At 45.2% G+C, this 25,147-nt stretch overlaps 2 protein-coding genes and 1 non-coding gene across 3 annotated transcripts in view; 1 reads left to right on the top strand and 2 right to left on the bottom strand.

The window, feature by feature from the left end:
* The window catches only part of DENND4A (DENN domain containing 4A), a 58,996-nt gene extending 50,086 nt beyond the window's left edge, over positions 1-8,910 (bottom strand). The window contains exons 1-2 of the mRNA XM_072345756.1: positions 8,846-8,910; positions 5,721-5,864 (exon numbers count right to left, since the gene is read on the bottom strand). The gene's annotated coding sequence lies outside the window, so the exon portion shown is untranslated. The remainder of the gene's footprint in view (positions 1-5,720; positions 5,865-8,845) is intronic.
* A 679-nt stretch (positions 8,911-9,589) lies between these two features.
* Positions 9,590-9,661, bottom strand: TRNAQ-CUG (transfer RNA glutamine (anticodon CUG)). Its single transcript has one exon. It is a non-coding gene; the product is annotated as a tRNA-Gln (tRNA).
* A 217-nt stretch (positions 9,662-9,878) lies between these two features.
* RAB11A (RAB11A, member RAS oncogene family) lies at positions 9,879-25,113 on the top strand. The gene is made up of 5 exons (XM_072345762.1): positions 9,879-10,038; positions 15,987-16,182; positions 17,103-17,296; positions 18,275-18,355; positions 23,394-25,113. The coding sequence occupies exons 1-5, from the start codon at positions 9,999-10,001 to the stop codon at positions 23,531-23,533; spliced, it is 651 nt and encodes a 216-aa protein (XP_072201863.1). The 5' UTR covers positions 9,879-9,998; the 3' UTR covers positions 23,534-25,113.
* The last annotated feature ends 34 nt before the right edge of the window (positions 25,114-25,147 follow it).

Here is a 25,147-nt window from a genome sequence, read left to right as displayed (position 1 = left end):
GCTTTCCATTTCTTGTGTATTGGGAACGACAGGCAAAACATGAATATGCTGAGGCCAACTAACATCTTCACTCTGCTATTATACAAGGCACGTGAGCTGAGGGTGGTGAAGAATTTCACCACAGAAATGTACCCCGGCAGATACTAGGTGACCTAGTTTGAAGGTTCCTTCCAACTCTAAGAATTCCTAGATTCTGTGATACTAATTTACTTTCGTTTTAAAGTAAATACTACAAACACCATCAAGCATGGCACGCAGTTATAGTTCAGCTGGTGTAACCTTCCCAGCTGGAAGGGCAGGTCTGAACTGAAAGGACCCTGAGGAAGGTCCGAGGAGCAGCAATTCAGTAATCATATTTAATTACTCTTTACAGAGTCACAATAACGTACTATTTCTTAAATTACTTTGTGCACTGCTGCTTTCTTGTAAGAGGGCTATGACTATTGTGTGCGCAGAAAACTCTGAGGGAGTTCTTAGAAACCATAATTTTTTGCTTGATCATTCATAACCGAATACGTAAAGAGCCATTCACGGTATCACTCTTGCGCAGCTTGTATTAGATCTCCATAGTTACACTTGGCATAACAAGCACAAAGAAGAAGTGTCTTTGCAGGGCTGATAAGCAGACAGGAAATAAGGGAACATCTGCTACAGCTTTAGATGGTTTTGCCTTTAGCTACTGCTGAAAAACTTCAGGCTCTGCATTCCACGTTCCTTCTCCCTTGGCCTTTGACACCAGCAGCTGCTGAACAGAAGATGTAAATTGCAATACCTACAGAACAGGAAGGACGTTCTTCTCCAAAGGGATATTGGGATACTTAATGGACGTTTCTCTTCCCATGTTCTGGCCACAAGGAACACTGGATAGCAGACGCTGCAGATGGAATTATCTCCTCAAGGTCAACCACTTCTAATTTACAATTTATCCTAATGCTGTGTTTTCCTTTGCAAAACTGCTTTGTTTTGTTTTGCTGTGTTTTAAACACCAAAAACAATTGCACCGTATACTGAATAGTAATTATAATCAGCAGCAGCATTGTATGATTGTAAGGAAACCATGTGCTTCCCTGAATCAGAAGTGGGGCTCCCAGCCCAGGCAATGTCCTCTTGTGGATGAACAGCATTTCTACAGCACGGGCAGATCAGGAGCAGAGTTGCACAGAAATAAACGTCAAACAACTGACAGCCAGCGATTCCTTTGTTTAAAGAAAGAGCTGCTGAACGCTATCTTCTAAAAACGGGCTCAGCCACACAGTGCGGATTCTCCACTTGTGCTCCAGATAGTTCAGCGGTTCCACCTACATCAGATCTTGGTTTGCATGGAAAACTACAAACAGAATTAGCAGCGTTACACTTCTTTGAGCACTGAGGCCCATCTACTGTAAAGGCATCTTTGGTACTTCCTCAGAAACTGTACGTTTCCCTAGGAAATTACAACAGTTGTGATGAAATCACAGTCACCCGTATATGGCAGAAGCTTTCGGTCTGACCCGAGGAAATGAGAATGGGTTTCAGAGTGACAACCAGGAAGATGAAGACACTACTCCAGAGTTCCATAAGTGTAACCAGGAGGAGAATTTTGCCCAGAAACTCTACACTCTGCTTCGGATTTATACGCAGGTTTAACATGTTCTATTCTTAAACTGCAGATGGATGCTGCTTTGCCAGAAAATAAATGAAATACCGGGATGACTTCAAACAGTTTCAGGAGCCACGCTGACACTCAAAATAAAGAAACATCAAGTAACTTTCCTAGTGAGATCATAAAAGCAGCGACGCTGATCAAAGCACCAAAATGCAAGGCGGTTACTTCATCCCTAACACAAGATGCTGCCTCACATCCAGGACCAGGAGCTCGCTTGGCAGAGATATTCAGACATTCTGCAAGTAGAGCATATCACGGAGTATATTTAAATAGTTAAACGTGGAAAAATCCACAGAGAGTCAATTTAAACCCTTGAGACTGGTTAATGACTGTCTTGGGTTATTACTGCTTAACAGTAATACTAGTAGCTTGTTTTGGTACAGCCCTACCATAATCCTGTGCAGCTTCAATTTCTTCTGAAAAGTGTACCTGCAAATTAGTAGGGAAAAACAAAATGAAAACTACACAATTAATTGGTACTAGTGGCAAATATCTTCATAACTGTGATTTTGGAGGGGTTGGTTATATTAAAACAACAACAAAAAATGTAGCTGGATATGGAATAAACCTATATAAGACAGGAATGGCTGTACTATTTGCCTGATCATAATGCTACAGTTTTCTGGATTTCACAGTTTTTTTCAACTGTGTTCCTATTAGAATAATGAAATATCTGTCTTGAGCTGTGCGCACATTGCAGCTAACCAGCTCAGAGACATGCCAAACTGTGGAGTAATCTTTAGACGAATTGCAGAATCAATACTTCAATTCCCATTAATTCAGTGTCAGAGGAAACAAATGTGTACCTCTCTGAAGCGTGTGCGTTCCCTGCAGAGGCTTACTAAAATAGGCATCTTCTGTCTGCCTGCCTTCCCTGTGCCCTCCAAACATCAGAAAGCAGAGTCACAAGGGGGGAAAACTGGTCTGCCTCCAAAATCCAATTAAGGCAGTTTTAGTAACCCTGTCTCCTGGCCAAGTCGTGCACAAACTCTTGCCCAAATCCAAGCTGTCCCACACTACTCCTCCACTGCTCTGGGTTCCTTGTTGCTCCCCAGGGCTGAGAACATCTAGGCCAGCTGTGAAGGACTTCCTTTCAATCTGTCAAAGCCTTGAGGCATAATTCTGCACAGTGATGAGAATAATCATATTAATGAATAATCATAATTGATAGCGCATTTGAAATCAGTTCCATAAAATGTGCTGCGCTCCAAACAAACATTTTGCACAGTTTGCTTTCGGCACAGCTGGCTGGTGAGAAAAATCTTGTCCCAGAAGGTTTGCTCAAGTACATGAAACACACTGTCAGGATCCCAAAGGTGCACGTACTCACAGAGCTCAGAGTGCAGCCTGTCTGACAGCAGCTCTCCAAAGCACAGAGCAAGAAAGAGGCAATGGGTGATGAGATCAGCCCCTGCGGAAGGAGACTCCTGCTTGGAATATCAACACATCTTTTCAGTCTCTCTCATTATGACTATTTGTGCTTTTATCGAATTTTCAGTTTGCTTCTTAAGCTACGGGACCAGATGGCTCCCATGCATAATGCACTGAATCATGGCAAGGCTCGAGGTATTTGTTATGTATAACAGCAAACACACGCGCTGGGCCAGGTTACTCTCTTTTTCACAGTCAGCATATGGTGCAGGCTGCCTATGGATGCCTACTGCAGCAGGCAGCTATATATGCAGGCAGTCAGAAGACTGGAGAATCTTTTCTTCTTGCAGGTTGTCAGGAAAATGACTGTCATACCTTCAAAACAAATAGCAAGAAATTGAGGTGGTAATGCAGCACATGGCACAGGACAGATGCTCAGCACTTCCCGTGATGCATAATGCCTGATGGCAAGGAATCCTGATGGGCCAAGGACGCGAGGCTGTCCTTCCCCTCTGATTTCCCCCTTGCAGCCTGTGATTAAGCTGCTGCTGACACTTGTCTGGTGCCTATTTGCAAAGCCAATCGCTGTGGGCAGTGTTTCTGTAAAGGAGATTAAATTCATTGTTTGAGAACATCTTTGTCTCTGGCATTTTTTGAATGGAAAACAAACCAGATTTTCTCTTCACATACCTTATGTAGATTTGAAGTAAACTGGAGATGTGGCACCACTCTGAACCTGGAATGAACGAGAGGGGAATTTGCAAATATGGCAAGCAATGGTTGGCAGAGAACGAGCCTATGGGATTTACATAACCAGTGTGTGATCTGTGCTTCAGCGACAAGTCCGAGAAAATCAGCTTGTAGTCATCCCCCACCGATACATTACAAATCCACATTTCTGAGGACTGAAAGAGGTGCAATGAATGATGCTTTCTATACAGCTACAGAGATGACCACTTCAGAGAAGTTGAGATTGCTGTTCTGAGGCTCAGTGTGAGCACCGGATCGTGGGGTGGCTGAGGGAGGTCCCAAACAGCACCACTTGGTACACCACATGTGCTGCAGGTTGCACAGAGACACAGCTTTACTATGCACTCCACCCAAGTGGAACAAGTATTTTGTATTTTTGGGATGAGAAAACTATCCTTTGGCTGCCTTACAGCTTGCTTTTCTTGGTATATATTTGCCATGCCCTCCGTGTTGGAAGTGCCAGGACACCTCGTGAGCGGGTGCTGTGCTGGCCTTTGCAGCCAGGCACAAGTGCTGGCAGGCAACAGGACTCATCAGGGACTGGAACGGTGACCAGGAATGTCAAAATTGCAGCCTGTGCGGAGCAGCTCTGATTAAGGACACATTTTGCCATCACCTTTAAGGTCAGCGTTGGGCTCACTTTAGCAATCCTATAAATAGCAGCCCAAGGTTGATCTAGGAGAGGCTCAGATGAATCTTGGTTAGCATTCCCAGGAGAGGAAGGCAGATTCTTTTCCTATTTCTTTGCAGCCTATAACCTTGAGCTGGTCTCTGTGGGAAACATCAGCGGCGTTTGCCAAGAGAGCTACTGCTGGGTGCCAGATGTCCTGCTGTCACAAGATCCACACGTGTGTTACTTCAACATGCAAACACGGACCTAATTCCACTAAAGACTCAATTTATCACTGGCAAAATCGGGACAAAAATAAATAAATAAATAAATAGGCAGATAAATAAATAACTAGAAGTTGAGCGTAATTACTTGTCAGCAGTAGGACACCTAGTGGATTTGTAGGGAATATCTTCGGGATTCTGCACAACGTTTTGTCATTTTCTTGGCAAAATCAGCTATGAACGTATTTATGGAGGAATCACTGAAATATTCAGACTTCTATTAAATAAATTAATTTATCTAGCTGTTATGGTCTTCAGTTTGCCCACAGAAGTTATTGCACCTTATGAAAAAACAATGAATGTTGTGTGAATGGCATGAAAAAAAAATTTATGGGGAACTGGATGGTTCCCAAGGTAGGGGAGCAAGAGGAAGAGTGTTCTGCCAGATCAAAGCCATCCCAGTTGTTCCATCTGACTGCTCTCTGATGATCTCAATGAGCAAAGTTTCAGAGCCACAGCCTGGCTCCTTGGGTAATTGCAGAGCTTCACAACCAACATTGCCATGCTGAGCACAGCCAGCCTGCTCTGCTGGTTGTTTCAGCAGCGAATGGACCAGCCACAGAATTCCAGCTGCCTCCTTCCTTCTTCTCCAGGGCTGACTGTTTGAATCAGAAAATGAGCAATGTGACGATGACATCAAGTTTATCTGGTAGTGATGCTCCTGTTAAATTTATCATCAGCAAGTAGATTTTGGCCTTTGATAAGAAATAAAATCCTGTGCAGATCTAGTAAGATCTTGAGAATGTCTCAGAAATTATATCTTGGCCAGCAGTTATCCTGGGGCTGCCAGTAATATCTTGCTAATTTGTCTCTGGAGACAACAGACACAGACTAGGAGATGCGTTCTGAGTCCAAAATGGATGCAGAAAACCAATGATTCCACTTTCACAGTCATCATAAGAAACATCAAATCACTGAGTCTGTTGCATTTGATCCATCTTCCCAGAGGCTGCAGGAGATATTCCTTCCCTTCTGCTTGCTGCAGCATTGGCCTAGCAAAAAACGCCCTCAGAAGACATTTAATTGTTCTAGAACTGCTCCATTCCCATTTTTTTTTTACCTCAGTGCCGTGCAGATCTCTGAAACCAGGACAAGGTTTGACACCGAACATGTCCATGTTTAGCTCAAGATCCTTTGTTATCCCATCTCCAGGGTGATACAGAGGAAGTATTTGTGCCCATTTCTTCTTATTCAAGCTGTAGAACTAGAAAAAGAATAGAGTATATGCTAGAATTCAAGTGAATAACCATCAGAAAATTCAGCTCCGTGCATTTTTACTTCTACTTCATCTGTCACAGAATCACCTGAGAAATGGATCTCCTTGCACATCATAAACCCTTTAATTTGATTGAAGGTTTTAGAAAGAGGGTTTTTTATGTCATTATTTCTGTTGATCTGTTTTACACTTAAAGCTTTTTCCTTCTGACTGTCATGTCAAGCTAAGGGTAGCGAGTGCTAAGAGTTTGCTCTCCTCTAATTTAGCAGCTGGATTGGAAAGCTTGAATCATCTTTGCATAATTGCAATGATTTGTGGTTTGTTAGAAAATGGCAAAGTATTGATTGGATTTTCCCCTCAGGAAATATTTCTCTGCTGATAGAACAAAGTAGGCTGTGTGGGTTCGCTTTTGTCCTTCCTGCATTCTGCCCAGGGAAACCGGTGGCTCCTTCCATTTGGAAAATGGGAATTTGGGTCAACAGCCATTCAAGGACAAGCTTGAGTTAATGCTACTTCCACCTCCAGATCTTTCACTGCACTTTACAAAGTGATGGACTTGCAAACTGCACACGGGAAAGAATGAGGCAGAAGAGCCACAACCACATTACGCCCATCCTTTTTTTCCTTTCTCCTTTCATGTCAAAACCAACTACAGGAGGACCTCGACTTTGTTGGAATGCTGCAAGCAGTGAATGCAGTGCTAAAATTTCTCTTGATTTTTTACGTCGAGGATTTCTCTTGGGGTCTGAGGAGCCAGTGACAGGCAAGAAGGAGGATGAAGTGTGAAGAAAGAATCAGATCCACAGTGCCCGGAGCTGAGCCACTCTGAGCTGAGAGTCCAATGCACATCGGTACTGCCGAGGCAAGAGCTGGAGCCTTTCTGGCAGCTGCTCCATGATTTCCAGAACAGAACCATAAATATGCAGTTCTAAGTATGACCTCTGCTTCTTTTCCTCATTAAATTGAACACCCAAGGGCCAGCTGAGTATCATTCCCTGTCTCTGCTCCAGTCACTTGGGATGTGCTGCCTCTGCAAATGGTTGCATCCAAGCACAAACTGTAGAATTATGAGAGAGCATTAATTCAAGGTTTGCAGTGAATTTAGTGTTCCCGCAAGGATGACACTAATGGCAATTAACGCAGCAGAAATGTCAGTGCTGAATGACTTTTCTCACATTAAAAGCTGTCAGTCCCAGAGCATACAGTCCTCTGTTATTTCAGGCCTGACCTCTGCCTTTTGGCCATGTTTCAGTAGTGTGGGGGGTATCCCAGGCCATCCCATAGCTGCAGCAGCATGCTCTGGGAGGGGGCACAAGGAAGGAGTGGAGCAGCCAAGACCATCTTCACTGTCAGTGACATTTCCTGAGGGTTTGTAGAGTCTCATCCTCAGCTTACCTAAACAGGAACAAAATTAACCCAGGACTGAACAGAATATAAGATTTAAATCCTCATCCACTGCTGCCAGCTGGCTCCTCTTTAGATCCTTAGCTCCTTTCTGCTGTTTCAGTTTTGCCTCTCAGCACCATGGAAAATGCATTTAATCAAAATGATCAAATGCATTTAAACTGGCTTAGCTGGAAATAACCCCCGCTGCTGCTCACATACGTGGCAATCTGTGGGAATTTGCGTTATGTGATGGGGAAAAAACAAAATGACTTTGCTCCTTAATGTCCCCTTGAAGTCCAACAAGTGATAACAGTGCAGCAGTGTATGGATAGTGACTTTTGGCTCAGCCTCAAGAGGTGTTTTCCTTGCCTTGTCCCCCATTGTCTTACACTGGGTGAGCTGGACCCAGCAGAGGAGCATCTGCAGTTTGGTGCAAGAGGAAGTAATGTATAAAAAACATAAGTAAAGGTTGTTCCCAGGCTGCAAGCTGATAAACAAAACCCAAAACACAGAAACGAGAACAGCTCCTACAGAGGGATAACTAAAAATACTTAATCCGTGTTATTTTTAATTTTTTGAAACCAGTAGCATTTCTGGGCTGTGAAACTAGGCCTGAGGAACATCGTGTCAAAATTAACATTTTTTTTCTAATGGCAAGGTTCAAAGGAGGACTGCAAATAGGATGCGAGATGGAAGCCTTAACAATGCAGCTATAAATACACCCCAGCCCCCACATGTAGAGTATTCATTATTAATTGTAATGCACTACTCAGCGCAGTAGATCAGCTTCTGAAAGGGGCTGAAGAGAGAACAGCAGTTACAGACTCCCCATCTTGGGTGTTTTGAGCTCACCTGCAGACAAAAAGGGTCAGTCCAGAGGTGCAGGCTGAGCCTGGCCCCTGATGCTCCAAGCCTACCTCATCAATTGTGCTGGGGGGAATTTGGTTCTGCCCCACATCCCTTCGTTATTAGCATTTTGTTTTCTTCTCTTGGAAGCTCTGAGGCAGCAGGAAGCATTTGTAAGCAGAAAGGATCAGGTTATGGCTCATTTTCCTCCCAGCAGACAATCAGTGATGCTGAGGGTGCCTGGGGGTTTCTCTCCTCACACAGAAATCATCACATCGCTGCTGAGCGCTGAGATGGCCAACATACTGAGAGCAGAGCGAGGCTTAAGGGCCTTGGTTTGAGCATCTGGGCACCAGGGCTACTTTCATGCTTTTCAAGTTAGGTCTCCAGCCCTGATGCAGGAGAAAGGAATGGTCCTGGTGCCTGAGGGTGGCAGCAGAGCTGTGGTGAGTGAGGCCTTTGGAGCCCTGCTGCTGTCCTGGTACAAACCCTGAGGGCACAAACTCTCACCCACTTCACAGCTTCAAGTTCCCTTTTGGCAGATCTCATTTCCCTCAGGTAAATGCAAATATGCACACATACATATTTTTAGCTGCTTCTATAGCCCTCATTCTGAGAGTAGCTTCACTTTCTCCACACTCTACTGCACAGTTGAAATAATACAAGTATAAAGTACAGTTGCAATAATAAAAATACAGTTGGAAATAGCCAGAGGGTATCTAAGGATAAGAACTCACCAACTCTGAGGCCTTCAGTCAAGGCAGGTGCTCAGCAATGCAGAGGCTCACCACAAGAACTCCACACAGGAGCAATCTCCAGAAAGAGATGCTGCCTTAGTGGTGGTCAACCCTTAAATGGGATCTAGGAGAGGTGAAGTCAAGGTCCACCCCTTCTGGGAGCACAGCTAAATTACCTTCACCTGTGCTCCCACAGCTGACTCGTCACTTGCCTCAGATGGTCAATCAGAGGCTCAGGCTGTGATCAACAGTTTCCCTTACACTCTATTTTGTCCCTACTACAGGCAAATATTCCAATCTTTTCTCTTCCCCTCAGCACCTGGTCACTATTTCAGCTTTGCACCTGACATTCCTAGTCACTATTTTGTGCCTCATGAACTCAAATATCTTGCTGCTATCTCCTGCAAGAGCAGCGCCACCAGGTTGACCACCATTACAGAGTCTCACAGAATCATAGGCTTGAACACTGCTCACATCCTGGGCTGCAGGCAGACCTGGTGGGCTTCTCCATAACCCACCCCAAACTGAGCAGGGTCACAGTGATGAGAAAACAATCCCCTGTTTTACACCATGGTGAGGATGCCCATACCTCACATGGGATAAAGTGCAGACAAAGGAATACAAGAGGTGTTACCCTGTGTGTATGAAGGACCCTCAGAGGGGAAGGGAGACAGGAGTACTATGGGCCATAGTTAGAACATAGAGGAACAAAAAAATACACGTAAAGTATAAAGAAAAAAGCTCAGGTTCCACCGAGATTTGAACTCGGATCGCTGGATTCAGAGTCCAGAGTGCTAACCATTACACCATGGAACCGTGGTGACAGCAACCTTACCCGGCCGCCCCTAGTCCTTACTCCGCAGCATTTCGCGCTCCCACCGCAGCTCGTCCCGGGCCTGTGACACCTCGTTGTGACCAGCGGTGCCCGGCAGAACTCGGCTGTACCGGGCCGAGCTCGCAGCCTGTCCCACCGGCGGCACCGTCCCTTTAAGGCCGGGCGGGGCGGGAGGACGGAAGCAGCTCCGCGGCGCTGCCCCGGAAGGACCCGGCCGTGGGCGGGCAGAGTGCGGAAGCGCTGAGGCGGCTGCAGGGAGGGGTTCGGCACCCGCTCCCGTCCCCGGCCCTGTCCTCGGCCTCCGCCACACCTCGCACCATGGGCAACCGCGACGACGAGTACGATTATCTCTTCAAAGGTAACGCCCGCATCGCCGTGCCACCCGGGGGGTCACCTTCGCGGGTCCGGCCCTGAGGGCCTCCTCACGGCGGGCGGGGAGCGCAGCGAGAGCTGACGGCCGCGGGCGTCGCCGTGCCCCGCCGGGTGGTGGTGGAGCCCGGGGCTGAGCTGTCTGGCTGTCTCACGTCGGGGAATGATGCAGCTAAATTAGCGCAGCGCCGCGGGTTGCCTCTCGCTGCCTTTTGAGCCGTTCTCGAGGGCTGGTGCCGGCCGTGCGGCACGCCTCGTTCACAGCCCCGAGCTGCCGAGCCGCAGCGCTGAAGCTGCAGGCAGCGCCCGGGTGCCTTCTGGGAGCGCTGCGAGGCTGTTCTGCTGCCGTTTCGATGCTGCTTTTATAGCGAGGATCAGAAATTGGGTCTTTGAGGAATTGTGGAAATAGTTGCTTATTGCAGGATTGCGTTGGGAAGAAATGTCGGAGTTAGAGTTCGAGGAATTACAGTTTCCTTGTCTGTTTTGTCCAGATACCGTGTAGAAAACCTTGAGCTGTAAGTCAGTCGCTTGCACTGTTTAAGGTGAAACCAGGAAGCATTAAGAAGTGCCTGTTTTCCCAGCTGGCAGCAGAGGCCTTGCTGACCGCCAGCGTCATCGCGTCAGCAATTTGTTTTGGAGCGCGAGGTGTGCAGGTTATCGAAGGCGTTTTGTTACCTATACTGACAGAACTGTGTAAATAAACTTATAATTAACGCTTTGACAGTGATGGGAGTATCGGCGCAGAGCTTCTTGGGAGAGGTGTTGCCTTTCCTTAAGCCCATTTCTTGATAAAACTGCAAAATAATGCAGTTGGGGTTCATTTTCATAGGGGGGGAAAAATCAAAGCTAAGTTAATTGATTGTCATTCCTAAAGCTTTTCCTGTTGGAGTAACATATGGGAACTGCTGCAGTGCGGGGAGTGCTAGCAAAACGGTCTTGTGGCGATGAGTGATTCAAGTCCTCCAGAGTTAAAGCAGGAACTCCATGCAGTGTTGCATAGCTGGGATTAATGTGGCAGTTGAAACAACATATCCAGAAATGCAGCATAACAAAAAATTGTGGAAACAGTTATGAGGACCCAGAGGAGGTGGAGCTGCCAAGCAGTCACCGCTCTGGAATGATCATGGAATTACTGAGTAGTTGTCCCAAATCGCTGTCTTGTTACCAGGCACTGCCCCAAAAAGCAAACAGTAGAAGTCCTTGGAAGAGGAAATGAGATCGTAGGGATCATTCCGCCAGTGTGTGAGCCTGAGACAGGCGTTCCCTGGGGACTGCAGGGACGTGTGGGCAGCGCAGGTGTACCAGTTTCGAAGGGAATATTGTGGGACTAAAAAGATGCAGGAGGACATCAAAATAATCAGTGGGTTGACCCATATTGAAGTGATGCTTTATCAAAACTAAAACGTTGGCAAGTAGGGAAAGAATATAAAGTCTCTCAGTCTGTATGTGGGCTTTGGAGTGGTTCGTTGCTGTAGACAAAAAGCGTGCATGGATTTGAAAGACTGCAGAAACTCACAGAGGAAGAAAGTTGTTGGGCATCTGGGTGTGCTGCTTACAGCGTTGCGTCTGGGGGCACTGCTGCTTGAAGATGGGAGGGCTTGCTATGCAGAGGCTGGCCTGTTTGTTCTGTTTGTTGCTGTCAGACTGGTCTATCAGGATGCTCAGTCCAGGCAGGCAGTTCATTGGGGTTCATGGACTTGATGGGATGTTGTTGCTGGGACTGACTTCAGGTTTTGATGTGCTGTGAAAGAATCCAGACATATTCTCTAGTCTGGCTGTCTCTTACTGCTCTTGAATTAAACTGCTGTTAGCGTGTTTGTGTGAGGTCTCTCTTCTTGTCCTGTTAGCCCCTGACAGCAGCTCCATGACAAAATCTGGCTGCTGGTGATGTTAATAGGAGCCCACTTTGTGCTGCTGCAGTTTAATTGCAGTAGCTGTTGTGCTGCCCCTTGTCTTGCTCCATTGCAACAGCACTTCAGTATATGCTCAAACCTAATAGGCCAGGCTTAAAACAAATCAGTTTCTGGTAACTTCTTCATGTCCAGCTATGTGTGTATGTGTGTCATTCCATGCTAAACCAGTTGGTTTCATTGAGAGAACAGTGCCAGTGTCCCCCAGCAGCATGCTTCAGGAAACCCAAGGTCTGTGAAGCCCGCTCCATAGAATTCTTGCTCCAATTTTAACAGGAAGAAAATATAAGTGTTGACATGAGGCTTAAATTATTGAGTAATATCCTTACTGAAGTGCAGCAACTTTTAACTCTTTGATTAATGTATTTACGGTTAATGAGTAGGAGCCCAAACAGCCCTCACTTCTGGAATATGTCTTCTGTGTTTTTCACAGACAAAGCTCAGGAGGATTAGGTTTGTACCCTGACCATCTGGAACTTTGGATTTGAGGTCAGCTTTCTTGTTTCCGAATGCAGACCTGGCTTGTAGTGGCATTCAGCTGATTGGTGGAAAAACTCCTGTTTCAGCATCTGCTTCCTTGTTTGCGTCATGTTTATTACTCCAGCTTTTTCCTTTGCTGAAGGAAACTGAATCTGAACAGAGCTGCTGTTTTGGACTTCAGACAATGCATTTTTTTTCTTGTGTTTTTGTTACAGAAGTCTGTAGGGAAACACAGTTGAATGGCAGGTAGGGATTCTTACAGTGGTAGCAATCCGTGCTCTTAGATGAGGAGGCACTTTTGGGCTGAACAGACCTTCTTGCTTTGCTGTTACACTGCGCTCATGTTTTGGGTGGTGTGTAGTATGTGGGGTAACAGATGAGCCCTACCCTAATGTGCCTTTGGAGCATATGACAGTTCTCTTTGAGACAGGAAATGGATGAATATAGGTGAGGGGGAGACTGATGTAAGACACGATCACATTAGGTTTGTCACCAGCTGGCTAGGAGATGTAGAATCAGGTCGTCTAATTCTCATTCCCTTTAAATCCCAATTTAAGTATGCTGGAAGAGGTGTTCAGCAGGGTCTTGTGGGAGTCATAACGTGTTCAGGCTCTTTGTTTATCTGCCTCTTAGTAGCAGAGCTCAGTGCAGACAGGAGTGCTCTCAGACACTGTAAACCCTGACGTGTTTTAAATGGTGTAATAACCTTACTGCAGCCAGAAGAAGCTAGCAGTGCTGGGCTTTCTATTTTCAACCTGATTAGGTTATCAATAGTGTATTTTATGAGCTAGCTGAAATTCTTAGGAAATACTTCAATTAGAGGTTTAACAGAAATAAAACTTGAGTGAGAGTTGGAATGTTGGTGAAAGATTAATACATCTCTAAATGGCTTTTCAAGCAAGGAAATTGAATTCTTATTTTGGTCTTCTACAGAAATAAAACTGGGATTGCAGAATGAAATTCATACGGTCTCATGGATTGCCTTATTCTTTTTGTCCACCAAATACTTTGTCGTAAACTGTTGCAGTGCAAAGTGCTGTGGGCAGTAAATGCATCATTTCAAAAAGCTCGTGGTCGCACACAGTGAGCTGCCACATCACTGGAGCAGCAACAGGGAGCTGCCTGGCAGTAGTCAGCTGGGATGGGGGATCCCTTCTGCTGCCTCTTGGGTTATGCTCAGGCTGTGCCAATACTGGTGCAAAGAAGGTTATGATGAAGGTTATTATGGAATGCAGGGCTTGGGTGCTTGCAGGAAGTCAGTGAAGTAAAAGCTGATGCACAGAAAGTTCGGGCAGCTCGGTCTGACCCCAGGCACACAGAGCAGAGCCACCACGGTGGTGTGGTCAGAAACAGACCATTCCAGCCCAGGGCATTTCTAGTAGAGATAGCAAGGTTTAAATCCCTGCGTACGTCACCACTGAGGTCTCACCCAGAATGATGCATGTGGTTGTTCTTGCTGCTTGGAAGAGAAATGAAGGACTTGTAGGGAAGATGCTTGGGGAAACGCACCGTCTGTTTATAAGGATGTATTTGAGAAGTTGGCTTATTTAGGTGGTAGAATGAAGCTGAGAAGATGCGGCTGCTTTCTGTAAATACATGAAACAGCATAAACACCGCTGGGAGAAGAAACTAATAAGCTAATGGGCAGTGCTGGCACACAAACACTGCTACCAGCTGACCGCTAATTTCTTCTGAAAATTAGAAGGCAATTTCTAACCATTAAGAGTGAGTTTCTGGAAGAGAAGCCCAGTAAAAGCTTGTGTGCAGGAACAATTAGCTTTGATGTGGAGTTAGATACCATCATTTCCCTCTCGAACTGTTTGCCTGTGATAGAGTTGGGCTCAGGCATTCAGGGTCATTCCTGCTGCATTTCTCTGCTGAGAATGCAATATATGGGAACGCTGTGTAGTGTGAAATATCAAACTGAGGCAGTTTGATAAGGAAAGCAAAACGACAATTAATGAAATAATCCGAGCGATGGTTAATGCTGCTTCAGTTCATCATTGCATTCAAAGAACGATAGCTCAGACTGGTGCAAATGCAGAAAGTGTGAGGAACCTCAAGTACCCGCTGACACTGCAAGCTGTTGCCGTGGCCGTGCTCAATGCAAGCTGCAGTGGCCCAATTAAGTAGAGGAAATAGCTGGCTTCAAGGAGGAGAGTAAAATATTTCCCCTTTTAATTGAGACACGTTAATCTGGCACTGGAGAGCACTCAGACATAAGCGGTGTGGCACTTAGACGAGGTGAGGAAAAAACCTGGTGGGGGAACTGCCTGAACTGTCCTTGGAAATGTGCACTGAACAGCAGAAATACTTGGGAGGGTGGTAGGTAACAGGGATGGGATATGGCCTCTGGGGAACACAAACTGATGCTGTGGACAGCTTTCCTCATCTAGAGAAGTTTTCAGCCCGGTTATCCCAATGAATACAAGCATGATGTCATCTAAAACTGCAGCCTAAACCTGCTCAAAGAGTATTGAAGATCTTATTTGCCAATGGAAGAGGAAACCTATGGCAATTTGCCTCGTGGTGATGATGTAATTAGGTGCCCTGACCTCTGCACTATCTTTATCACCCTTTGGCATCCTGTGTGCCAGGGAAGCTGCTCTGCTGTGTCAGGGCAGCTGACACCGAACCCTGCTGAACTGTCATGTGGCAAAACAGATCCTGTTTGCATTCAGTATACATGCATGCCGCTCTCTTGCACTGTGGGTCCTCCTAAGAGAAGTGTTAAAGCTGTTCTTTGCTTTCTGCAGCCTCAGAAGCTTGGCAGGCTGCTTGCTGAGTCAGCTGCCAGAGGGGGCTGCAGTGTGTCGGTGAAGTATTCTCTGTAAGGCTGCGTGAAGCTAGTGTTTGCTGCAATTTCATCCTGTGGAAAGAATTTAGTAGATGCTTCTCGGCTCTTACAGTCAGGGAAAACCCCGTTTGTCACAGTTGTGCATTATGTAAATAGGGAACGGTGTCCAGAACTCTGCTGTGTGATGCAGCAAACGGTGGGAGGTTTTATGCTGCTAGCCTGTCTCGCTCCTGAGCTCAGTGGACTCATTCCTCTGTTGTACCACACAGCATATTTAACGCTGCGTTGCAACACCTTAAAGCTGAAATGATGTTTATTACTGTACAAACACTTGATTATTTTTTTCCAAAACAAGTAGAGCTGTGCTGTTTTGTCACCCATGGCTCTCCTGCTTGTATGTGCTTTGATGCACAGCCATTGTCACGAGGATGTGAAATCCAAACTGCCTCTGACTTCTGTACTTTGCCATGTATGTTTTTCCTGGAGGAGGAACGTGATTCAGTACAAAACAAAGGAGACTGAAATGTAACTGCTAAAAACCACGTCTGAAGCCTGTCTGAGATGCTGGTGTGACAGCACTGGTCCTCTGGAAATATCAAGACTTAGACAACAGATCCCTGACAAGAGGGGTGGTTTTGCTATTCTTGTCCTTTGCGTTTTATTCTGGAAAACAAATGTATTCATTGCAGGCGATTGTCAGTAGATATTCTACATCTGGGATGTGATTCCAATGTCATTTCTGTCTTCTAGTTGTCCTTATTGGAGACTCTGGAGTAGGCAAGAGTAACCTCCTGTCTCGATTCACTCGCAATGAGTTTAACTTGGAAAGCAAAAGCACCATTGGAGTAGAATTTGCAACAAGAAGCATTCAAGTCGATGGGAAGACAATAAAGGCTCAGATATGGGACACAGCAGGGCAGGAGCGATACCGAGCTATAACATCAGCGTAAGTGGCAGCCTGTATGGCTGGAGAGAAGCTTTTGCTGAGGAGGGTGAACCTGGGGCCTTTCTGATTCCTCAAACTGCAGAATGGGATGGTTTTATTTTCTCTTATAATATCCACATATAATATAGGGGAAGGAAGCTTGAATGTTATTCTGTCCTGAAGCTTGACACAGTATGAACAGATATACTTCTCACTGCTCTCATGATATGTAACTGGAGGCGTTTCTGAGCTGTGAGAGACTTATTTAAATGCAAGCCACTGATGAAATAATAGCTGTGATGATGGAGGTTTTATCAGTGGTAACCTATGACCAGAACACCTCCTGTATCAGTAGGGAGGCACTGCTCACTTTGTGTGTTTAATTGAAAAAACAGCACAGCAAAAGCTAGATTTGAGTAAAGCTGGAGGTAATTGTGGGGTGGGAAAGCACAACCTCTTTCTTTCTGAATGTAACTGTGCCTTTCCCTGGTCTGAGAGGAAACCAAATGGGGCATTTCATAAAGAGAATACATCAAGTTGATGCTTTTTTTTTTTATGATCCAGTGAGTCATGGTAAAGTCTTCCTGCTGCTCTGGGCTGTGCCTGTGCTGCACCCACAATGGTGGGTGGGGAGCCTTTCAGGAGCAGGTCAGAGGCTGAAGGTGACAGTAGCTCCCCACAGACTACAGTGCTTCATTTTTGAGGTGCAGGGTAACCCACCAGCCCCTGAGCTGCCCTGGCTGCTGTTGTGGTGGTCACACAGATTAACCCTGGTCTGGATGCTATATTTCAGCTGCTTCAAGTTCCATGTATCATGCTTTGTATTATTATTATTTTTAATATAACTGTCTTTGCAGTAGTGGGAAACAGCTATTACTCAGTAGCTTGTCACTTTCAATCGTGTTTCTTGCTGGTTCTGTAACACATCTCTTCACCCACAGGTACTATCGAGGTGCTGTAGGGGCATTACTGGTGTATGACATCGCTAAGCACCTTACTTACGAGAATGTCGAGAGATGGTTGAAAGAGCTGAGAGACCACGCAGACAGCAATATTGTAATCATGCTTGTGGGAAACAAGAGTGACTTGCGCCACCTGAGAGCAGTCCCTACAGATGAGGCCAGAGCTTTTGCAGGTTGGTGAACTCAAAAGAATTTCCTAATGCAAACTGTCCAGACTCTGCCTACCTGATGTGAAATACATGAGTGTGCAGGTAGGAGGGAAAAGACTCAGTGCCAAGTACTGCTGTATGTCTTTTTTCATTCAGTTAAAATTGAAGTCCTATAGAGCCTGCATGCTGATAGACTCTCAAGAATCTGCCAGAGGCACTTGAAAACAGTTTTAAAACAGACTTAATTCCATGCCTATGCATTGCTTTTCTTGTAGAAGCTATGCTGGTGGGTTTAGGTTTGCATTTTGTGCATGGTAGCAGCTTTGTGTCTATGTACGTGATCTATATCAGCTGACCCGAGCACTGAACAAATGCTGGTACCTGAACAGATGTACATTAAGCCACCTTTCTGGCTCTAACTACATAATTAAGATATGTGAAAAATAATTCAAGAAATTATTCTGGTTTGTGTATATCTTGCCTTGTTTTAGGACAGATTTCTTTAATTGTGGAGGGAAGCTGGGTTTTGTTCTTTAAAGTTTGCTGTAGCTGCCTACGTGGAGTTTCTGGCCAGTGAGGATACATGCCTGTAGGTAAAGGACTACTGTTCCCTGATAAGGCTTGCCCTGTGAGGTAAGCTGCTGTGACCTATTGGGAGGTGGAAAAACTTGACAAGGTTAAAAGAATGTCCAGGAAGTTTAGTTGCACATTTCTTGAGAGTGCACCAAATTCTCACTTTAAGTGATGCTTAGTGTGCCTCCAGGTAACACAGCACTGGCTTGATCCCTGTGCTTGATGATGACTGTAAATTATGTTGCTGCTGTTAGCTGGCCTTGCTTTCAGATCATAAAGAGGAAAACCCTATGACTTTTAATGCTTTTTTTTTTAGCACTAATGCAGCTATCTCATCAGCAACACCATGTACATTGTCTGGTACAAAAGTTCTTTTGGATGGGAGATAAATGTTATACACCTTTAATTATAGTATTTCTGTCCACACAGAGAAGAATGGTTTGTCATTTATCGAGACATCTGCTTTAGACTCTACAAATGTGGAAGCAGCTTTCCAGACTATTCTGACAGGTGAGTCATCTAATACTTTGTGTTTGGAGGAGGAAGGGCAGAATGCTGCTCTGATACGCAGCAAATAGGCATTTATTTGCCTATAAAGTGTGTAAAATTTAGCAATTCAATCATTCCTCACAGCTGTAATATTCAGGCGCTGCTTTTGAAGTGTCACAGTTGATAGACCAGCACAGGACTCAGGAATGAGTCTTACTCACTTTGCTCTGCGCCGCGTTTCCAGTCAGCCTGGTTTATGTGCTTCACTTTCCCATTTGTGGAACAGGGAGTGCCTGTGTGAGAGAATTGTCTGATGCCCACCTCCAGACAAAATGGCTATTGTCAGAGGAGAATGCAATCTACCTTGTTTCCATCAGCAATGGTGAGCGTAACAGTTGCCAAGAATTGAGCAGTACTGCTAGTCTGGGCTGCAGTGACTCCTGAGTGGAGGGTGGTTGCTGTCAGTGCATATAATAGACCTGGCTGGACTTCTGGCCTTTGTAGCACGTGATAGCAGTGACTGGTGCAGTTTTCATGCTCAGTGGATGAGGTGCTTCCTTTTTGTTTAACCCCTTTGTCTGATAGGTGTAACTTCTCACTTCTGTGAGGTTGGCAACTAGTTAGATTTTTTTTTTTTCCTCTCTCTCTTCTTGGCAAGTAATAGATACTTTCTTACACAAACACATCATAAAGGACTTGTTAGCCATATTGGAACATGCAGTGGGGGAGGTAGCTAGAAATTTACTATAATAAATTCTGAAGCATTTTCTTGGGTTGTTTGAAATATATTATGAGTACCCTTGCAGTGAGGGTGGTGGTGAGAGAGAGATCTAACTGCCCTCAGCCCCTTCTTGGACCACTCTTTGCCATTGCAGTAGATGGCTGGTGTGCCGTGTGCCCTGGGCTGCTGCCTGTCTGTGTGATGTTCAGATGCAGTATACTGCTGTTGCTATGGAGAAGCAGTTTACCTGTTGGGTACACACTAGGCTGTTTTTTTCCTCTCTCCTGGTATGCTTCCAACAGCACTTTTTATTCCAGAAGTTATTTTGGATTCTAATTAGTGGAGGTTTGGTATATATATACTTTTTTTCCCCTGGTTTTATTTCTCTGTGGAGGAGAGCAGTCTGTAATGGGAGAGCAAGTGATTAAGATTAGCCCTCAGTGGACTCTGACAGAGTGTTGGGGCTGTTGCTTTCTGAGAAACATCAGGGCTCCCTGTCTTGTTGTGACAGTGTTTTGAGTAAAGAACCCTTGGGCATGCAGACAGAATCGTTGCTGAGGAAGGGCTGGTTCAGCTGTGCTGGAAGAAACACTTCTGTTGATTAGTGGGCACATGGTTTGCTCCAGACATCAACTCCTGTTTCAAGGAGATAAAGATGAAGTAAATAATACATTAGCAGAGGCTTGCCTCCATCTCTGCTGTAACTGGCATGCAAAGGATGAATGTTCTGCCAATAAACTTCTTGATAACATTTCACAGCTGGCTATTTGTGTTAATGATTTGTTTTGAAGGAAAGGGGTGAGCAGTCATCTGAGGAATGTGGTTTTCAGAGTGACCCTGTGGAATCATGGATAGTCTGTATGTATGTGGCTGGGTTGCCTCCAAATGTAACACTAGAGGAATACTTGCTGTCATTTGAAGAAGAAAGTTGATAAAGCCAACAGGCTTTACCACAGGCTGCATGTGGAGGAGGCTGACAGAAGGGGCAGGGCATGCTGCTGTACCAGCTCAGCTAGTATCTCCCATGCTGGGAAGAGTCCTGCAAAGACATCTCAGGCTGCTGTCAGTGCCTCTCAGCTGCTTAGACCTTTCCTGGACAGGGATGTCTTGACTGAGATCTGGAGCAAAACTCCTTCCTCTCTTTGCCCTACTGAAGGTGATCTGGTTGGGACAGTGGTGGAAACTCCAAAAAGTACTTTCAGTTGGAGTCATACCAGGTTGATATTAAGCATATTCACACCTACATTCTCAGATGAAGCCGCCTTGAGTCGATGGCTTTGGGTGTAGGAAACACAAATCTATTATAGTTAGCACAGTCTTGAGTGACTGTGTGGTCTGCTGTTGTTACAGATGGTAGAAGAAAACTTTCCTTCTGTTTTGCTGTATTATTGATTTGCTGGAGAAGGGCAGTGGGGGCAAGGAATTAAATCTAGTACACTTCCTCTCCTGTTGTCTGTACTAGATGAGTTCTGGGGACCTTTTCCTTCTATGGCTTAGAATAATGGTCCCTATCCAAGCTCCTCTGTTGTAAGATGTCTAGACTTCAAGGGCTAATTCTTGTGCACACAAAGCTGCTTTGTATTATTTGGCAAATATGAGAGACTGGTGTTTTAATCTTATCCCCTGTGAGCATTCACAGCAGGATAAAGCATCCTTAAAGTAAACTGGAGTCAGCCTCCGCTCCCTGCCTCAGTCAGTGCTGCCTCTGTTCCTGTACCACATTCTTCTGTGGTTTCATCTCTAAGGAATCCCATCTCCAAGGAAACAACATCACAGAGTACTGACATTAAGAACGTTTCATAAGACCTTAAGAAGAGGGATTTCCTCTTTTTGTTAGATCTACACACCTGAAAATGAATGAAACACTAGCCCTGGTTGAGCAGACAAGGACTGGGCAAACAGACAGCAGTTGTTTTTGTTGTTTTTTTCCCCAGCTCTTACAGCACAAGGCCTGTCTCACATGGTTACCAATTACGCAGAGAAGCATTCTGCTGACTGTGCTCTTAGTAAGGTCTCTTTCAGTTACTGAGCAGAGCATAAAGTGTAGTGTCTTCATTAAAAAGTATGCATCTTCTTTAGCTTGTCATTCCTCAATACAGATCAGTTCCAGTGTAGACTTTGCCTCTGGGCATTTTGCTGCAGGAAAAGCAGGTTTAAGCTGTTCCTACCTCCTCCATCACACCAACACAACTATGTGTATGGCAACTGTCATGTAGAGCAAAGTAGTTTTTAACCATTCAGGCTTTGATCTTGAGCAGTATCCTGTGTTTGCACAGCAGAGGAGCAAGAGGTGGCAGTGAGCAGAAGTGGAGCTGCTGCAAGTTGACTCAGGCAGCACTGCTGGTAGATGTTCTAGCAGGGCAGAGAGTGAGGATCAGATAGAAATGCACTAACCACGGCCAGAGATCTCCTCTATCAGCAAAAAAGCACTGTTATTTTTAAGACTTTGTTACATGCTTTGAGATGAGGGTGTTATGCAGAGGAGGACATTGCTTATAGGGTAGGGGTGGAGGAATTGTATGACAGCTCATGTTGGAGAATGATAAACTTATTCAGGAAGCTCCAGGTATATGGAACAGAGAACTTGTCCTGAAGAATGCAGCGCAGATCTCTTCCAACTGTGCTCCCTCTACCTCTGCACATGTGCCCTTTGCCTGCCGTGGGGCAAAGCTGATTTTTATTTACAGATTCTCCCATGGGCTTGCAGGTGGCTTTAAAGATCTGTTGTTGTACGCTTTCCTCAGACTTGCTAAGTTGTACGACATGGAAAGAACAGGGAACTTCACAGCTGGTGAAATAAGAAAATCCTGCTTTGTGTCTATGGTTTGTTTGGTTGCATCAGTGACCTGATCTTAACTGAATGCACTCAGAAGATTCAGCTTTCTGAGCAGTCTATCGCTATCTGAGTTTGAGCCCTCACTTTAAAGGCCGGACAAACAGATTCTTTACAGTGCAGCTTGCAAAGGGCAAAGTTCCTTCTACAGACAATAGATACAGCACGGTACCTGTGAGAAATTATCACTTGGTCAGCACTTACATGGATGTGTGCAGCCCTGCTCTTACTCTTCCTGGGGAGCACCCAGCCTGTGTTTGTGTTGGCAGCTTAAATCAATGCAAGCTTGTTGCACCAAGAGCAAGGTTTGCAGGCCTTGTTTATCAGGAACCTTTTTTAGCTCCTCAGTGCCATCAGTTCTCATCACAAAAGCAGGCACATAGCTGTGTGACCAGCCCTTGGCAGCAAACAGGACTTCTCTACACGAGGTTACTTGGTTTCCAGTACTGAAATGATGTCAGGATGTGCACTAAGCAGCAGCTCGTTAAAATTCTGAACAAAGGCTACTCAGTAATGACAAATCTCTGGTGGGGAAGAGGCATCTTGGTCTGGGGTCAGACAAGGTGCTTGGCCCATCATTGTCCACAGACTTTAGACCTACTAAAGAATTTGAACCTTTGTGTTTCACGGAGGTTATTTGCTAGCAGTGTTCTGCTCTGCAGACGCCCTCTTCTTGTGTGACCTGAGCTTATCTGGAGTGCCCCAACAGGCAAATGGTGCGGGCAGTGCTGTGTGCTTGGTGCCAGCACGCTGCTCTGTTGTGTAAAGCAGATGTGGTGATGTCATCTCAGGGTAGACTTTTTGCTGAAGCTGGAACACTTTTAATTGTTTTGTTAATGAGGCTTAGCAGGTATTTGTGTATTTTGTGAACTTCAGTGGTTTAAAACTTGAATTTGCAAGTGAGTTCCCAGCATTCTATTTTTGGTGCCCTTTATTTCCTTCCTGGGTGAAGTGCTACACGTCACACTTCTCTATGCATGCTGAAGGGAGTGGCTTTGTACCTGCTCTCAGTGTATGTACAGCACATACTGTAGGTCACAGACAAACCCCAGGGACCTGGCAAAGCTTTCAGTGCAGGCGTGCACCTGGAGGCAATAGGAAAGGCAGGGCAGTTTAACCTTCACTTTCTGCTGGGATTTCTTTGTCTGTAGTCAGTCTTCTCCGCAGTCCTGAAGCTGATCTGCACTACCACCCTGTTCTGAGAGCCACGAGATCAGCTGGAAGGAACTGATGGTATAACATGGTGGATTCTCCACCTTTATTGAGAATCAGGATCTGTTTTTTTATTGCTTTTGGTAAAGCGGTTGTGAAAGAAACGTGTTTTGCCAAGATGGTTTATATTTTAATTTATAAATACAGAAGGCGTCTCATTTGAACTTCTTGTGAAAGCTGCTGTGCTTATCATTGCAGAAGTATGGGAAGCCAAGAATTGCAGAAAGCAAAGATGTTTGCTTTCTGATGTTGCTCTGCATGCACGTAACGATGGGCTCTTTCTCATCTTCCAGAGATCTATCGTATTGTTTCCCAGAAGCAAATGTCCGACAGACGTGAGAATGATATGTCTCCAAGCAACAACGTGGTTCCCATTCATGTCCCTCCAACCACTGAAAACAAACCAAAGATGCAGTGCTGTCAGAATATATAAGAATTGTTCACTCTTTCCTAAAAGGCTGTGTATATTCCCCAGGTCCAAGATTTAAATATATTTGTAATTCTTGTGGTTACTTTCTTGTGTTCTGTTACTGCTTATTCCTTTTGAATTTCTCCATGTCTTAAACACTTTGATTTCTGTGTTTTATAATCTATTGCTTCTATGTGGCTGCAGTATTTTCCCAACGCTGACTTGTTGATTTTGGTTCAGTAAATAGTTTGGAGCTGAACTGATCTCTTTGCAGCGTGATGCCCGCTAGTCAGAACAGACACATTTAGTGAGCACTCGAAGATGTAATTCTGCTCCTTGCAAAACAATTATTGTCGGGTTAACTAGGAGAATATCTCTGGGCAGGATAATCTGTCTTTGTCTTAAAGTGTTGTATACTGCATCTAAAGCTCGATGGAACGCCTGTTGCTCTGAAGTGCAATTTTAATGTAAAGTTAAATGTCTTTGGCTACATCTTCAGACTGTCAAGAGGAGATCTTGCTATAGAATAGCCTGGGGGAGGGAGGGGGGGGGAAGTGAGCAAGAATTTCTCTCACACAAGCAGCAGGGTTCTTGCTCCCAGTGAATGAGCTTTTGTGGTTTGGCACCTGCTGCAGGGGGCTGCAGTGCAGGCAGGGCTGCTGCGGGCGCTGGTGGGACTCACGTGAGCTGCCTTTGTGAAGGAGGGAGAAGCTGTGTGTGTCACCGAGGGTCACGGGAACATGCAGTGTGTGTTTGTGCTGCCTGAGGCTCAGCCTGCACAGTGCCAGTGCTGTCAGGGCTTGAGGATGCCTTTTTTCTTTCACGATACACAGACTTGAAGGACATTGTCACATATTGCCTATCTCATATCAGTACGTGCCACACACATTAAGGTATTCAGATGCTCAAATTGATCAGTCAGTAACTGCTACAACCTGGTCTTAGTTTTCAGTTCTCTTTCACCCAGTATTTTTAAATGATTCCAGTGGTCTGGTACATGTTCTGTAACAAAAAAACACCTGGAGTATATTGGATGCATTCATTCGGTGATTATCGCTCAGCCCAACTCATCTGTTCACTTAGTTCAGGGATACATGAACTGTGCCTTCTGTCGCTGCACTCTGAAACCACTGCGTATCACACACTACGTGCTATTCCCAGCGCCATTAACGCCGAGACGTGGGGGCTGTCAGCACTGCGGTTCCACTGGATTTAAAAGAACTGTCTGTATAAACGCTGGCCGTTATCTGTACAATTAGAGGAAGTAATTGGCTGTAGGGGACATTTCTCAAACTCTGATATGACCCACTTAGAACATCCGGATTTGGGTAGGCACTACCAGCTGCATTTCTTACCCAACCTTTCTGTCTTGCGGTGCTCATGATGTGTAAGGCACACGGAAGGCATTGCTGTAGTCGGTCACTTTTTTTTGTTTTTAAATCCATTTCTCCTCCTAATATTAGTTCTGAAGATGCTACTTTTGATCTGTTTGTAAATTACTTTGTATTTTATGCATGTACTGTAACTTGATTCATTATTTTTTTTAGATTGATTTAAAATATATTCATCCATGATTCTAATAAAGAATTACAGGGGACAACTCAGCACGGTGTTGGGTGCGCTTTTTGGGAGAAGTGG

The sequence above is a fragment of the Excalfactoria chinensis genome, chromosome 10 (genome assembly GCF_039878825.1).
Source record: "Excalfactoria chinensis isolate bCotChi1 chromosome 10, bCotChi1.hap2, whole genome shotgun sequence".
Taxonomy (NCBI): Eukaryota; Metazoa; Chordata; class Aves; order Galliformes; family Phasianidae; genus Excalfactoria; species Excalfactoria chinensis.
Note: the sequence above shows the minus strand (reverse complement) of the source record. Positions and strands in the feature narration are given on the sequence as shown.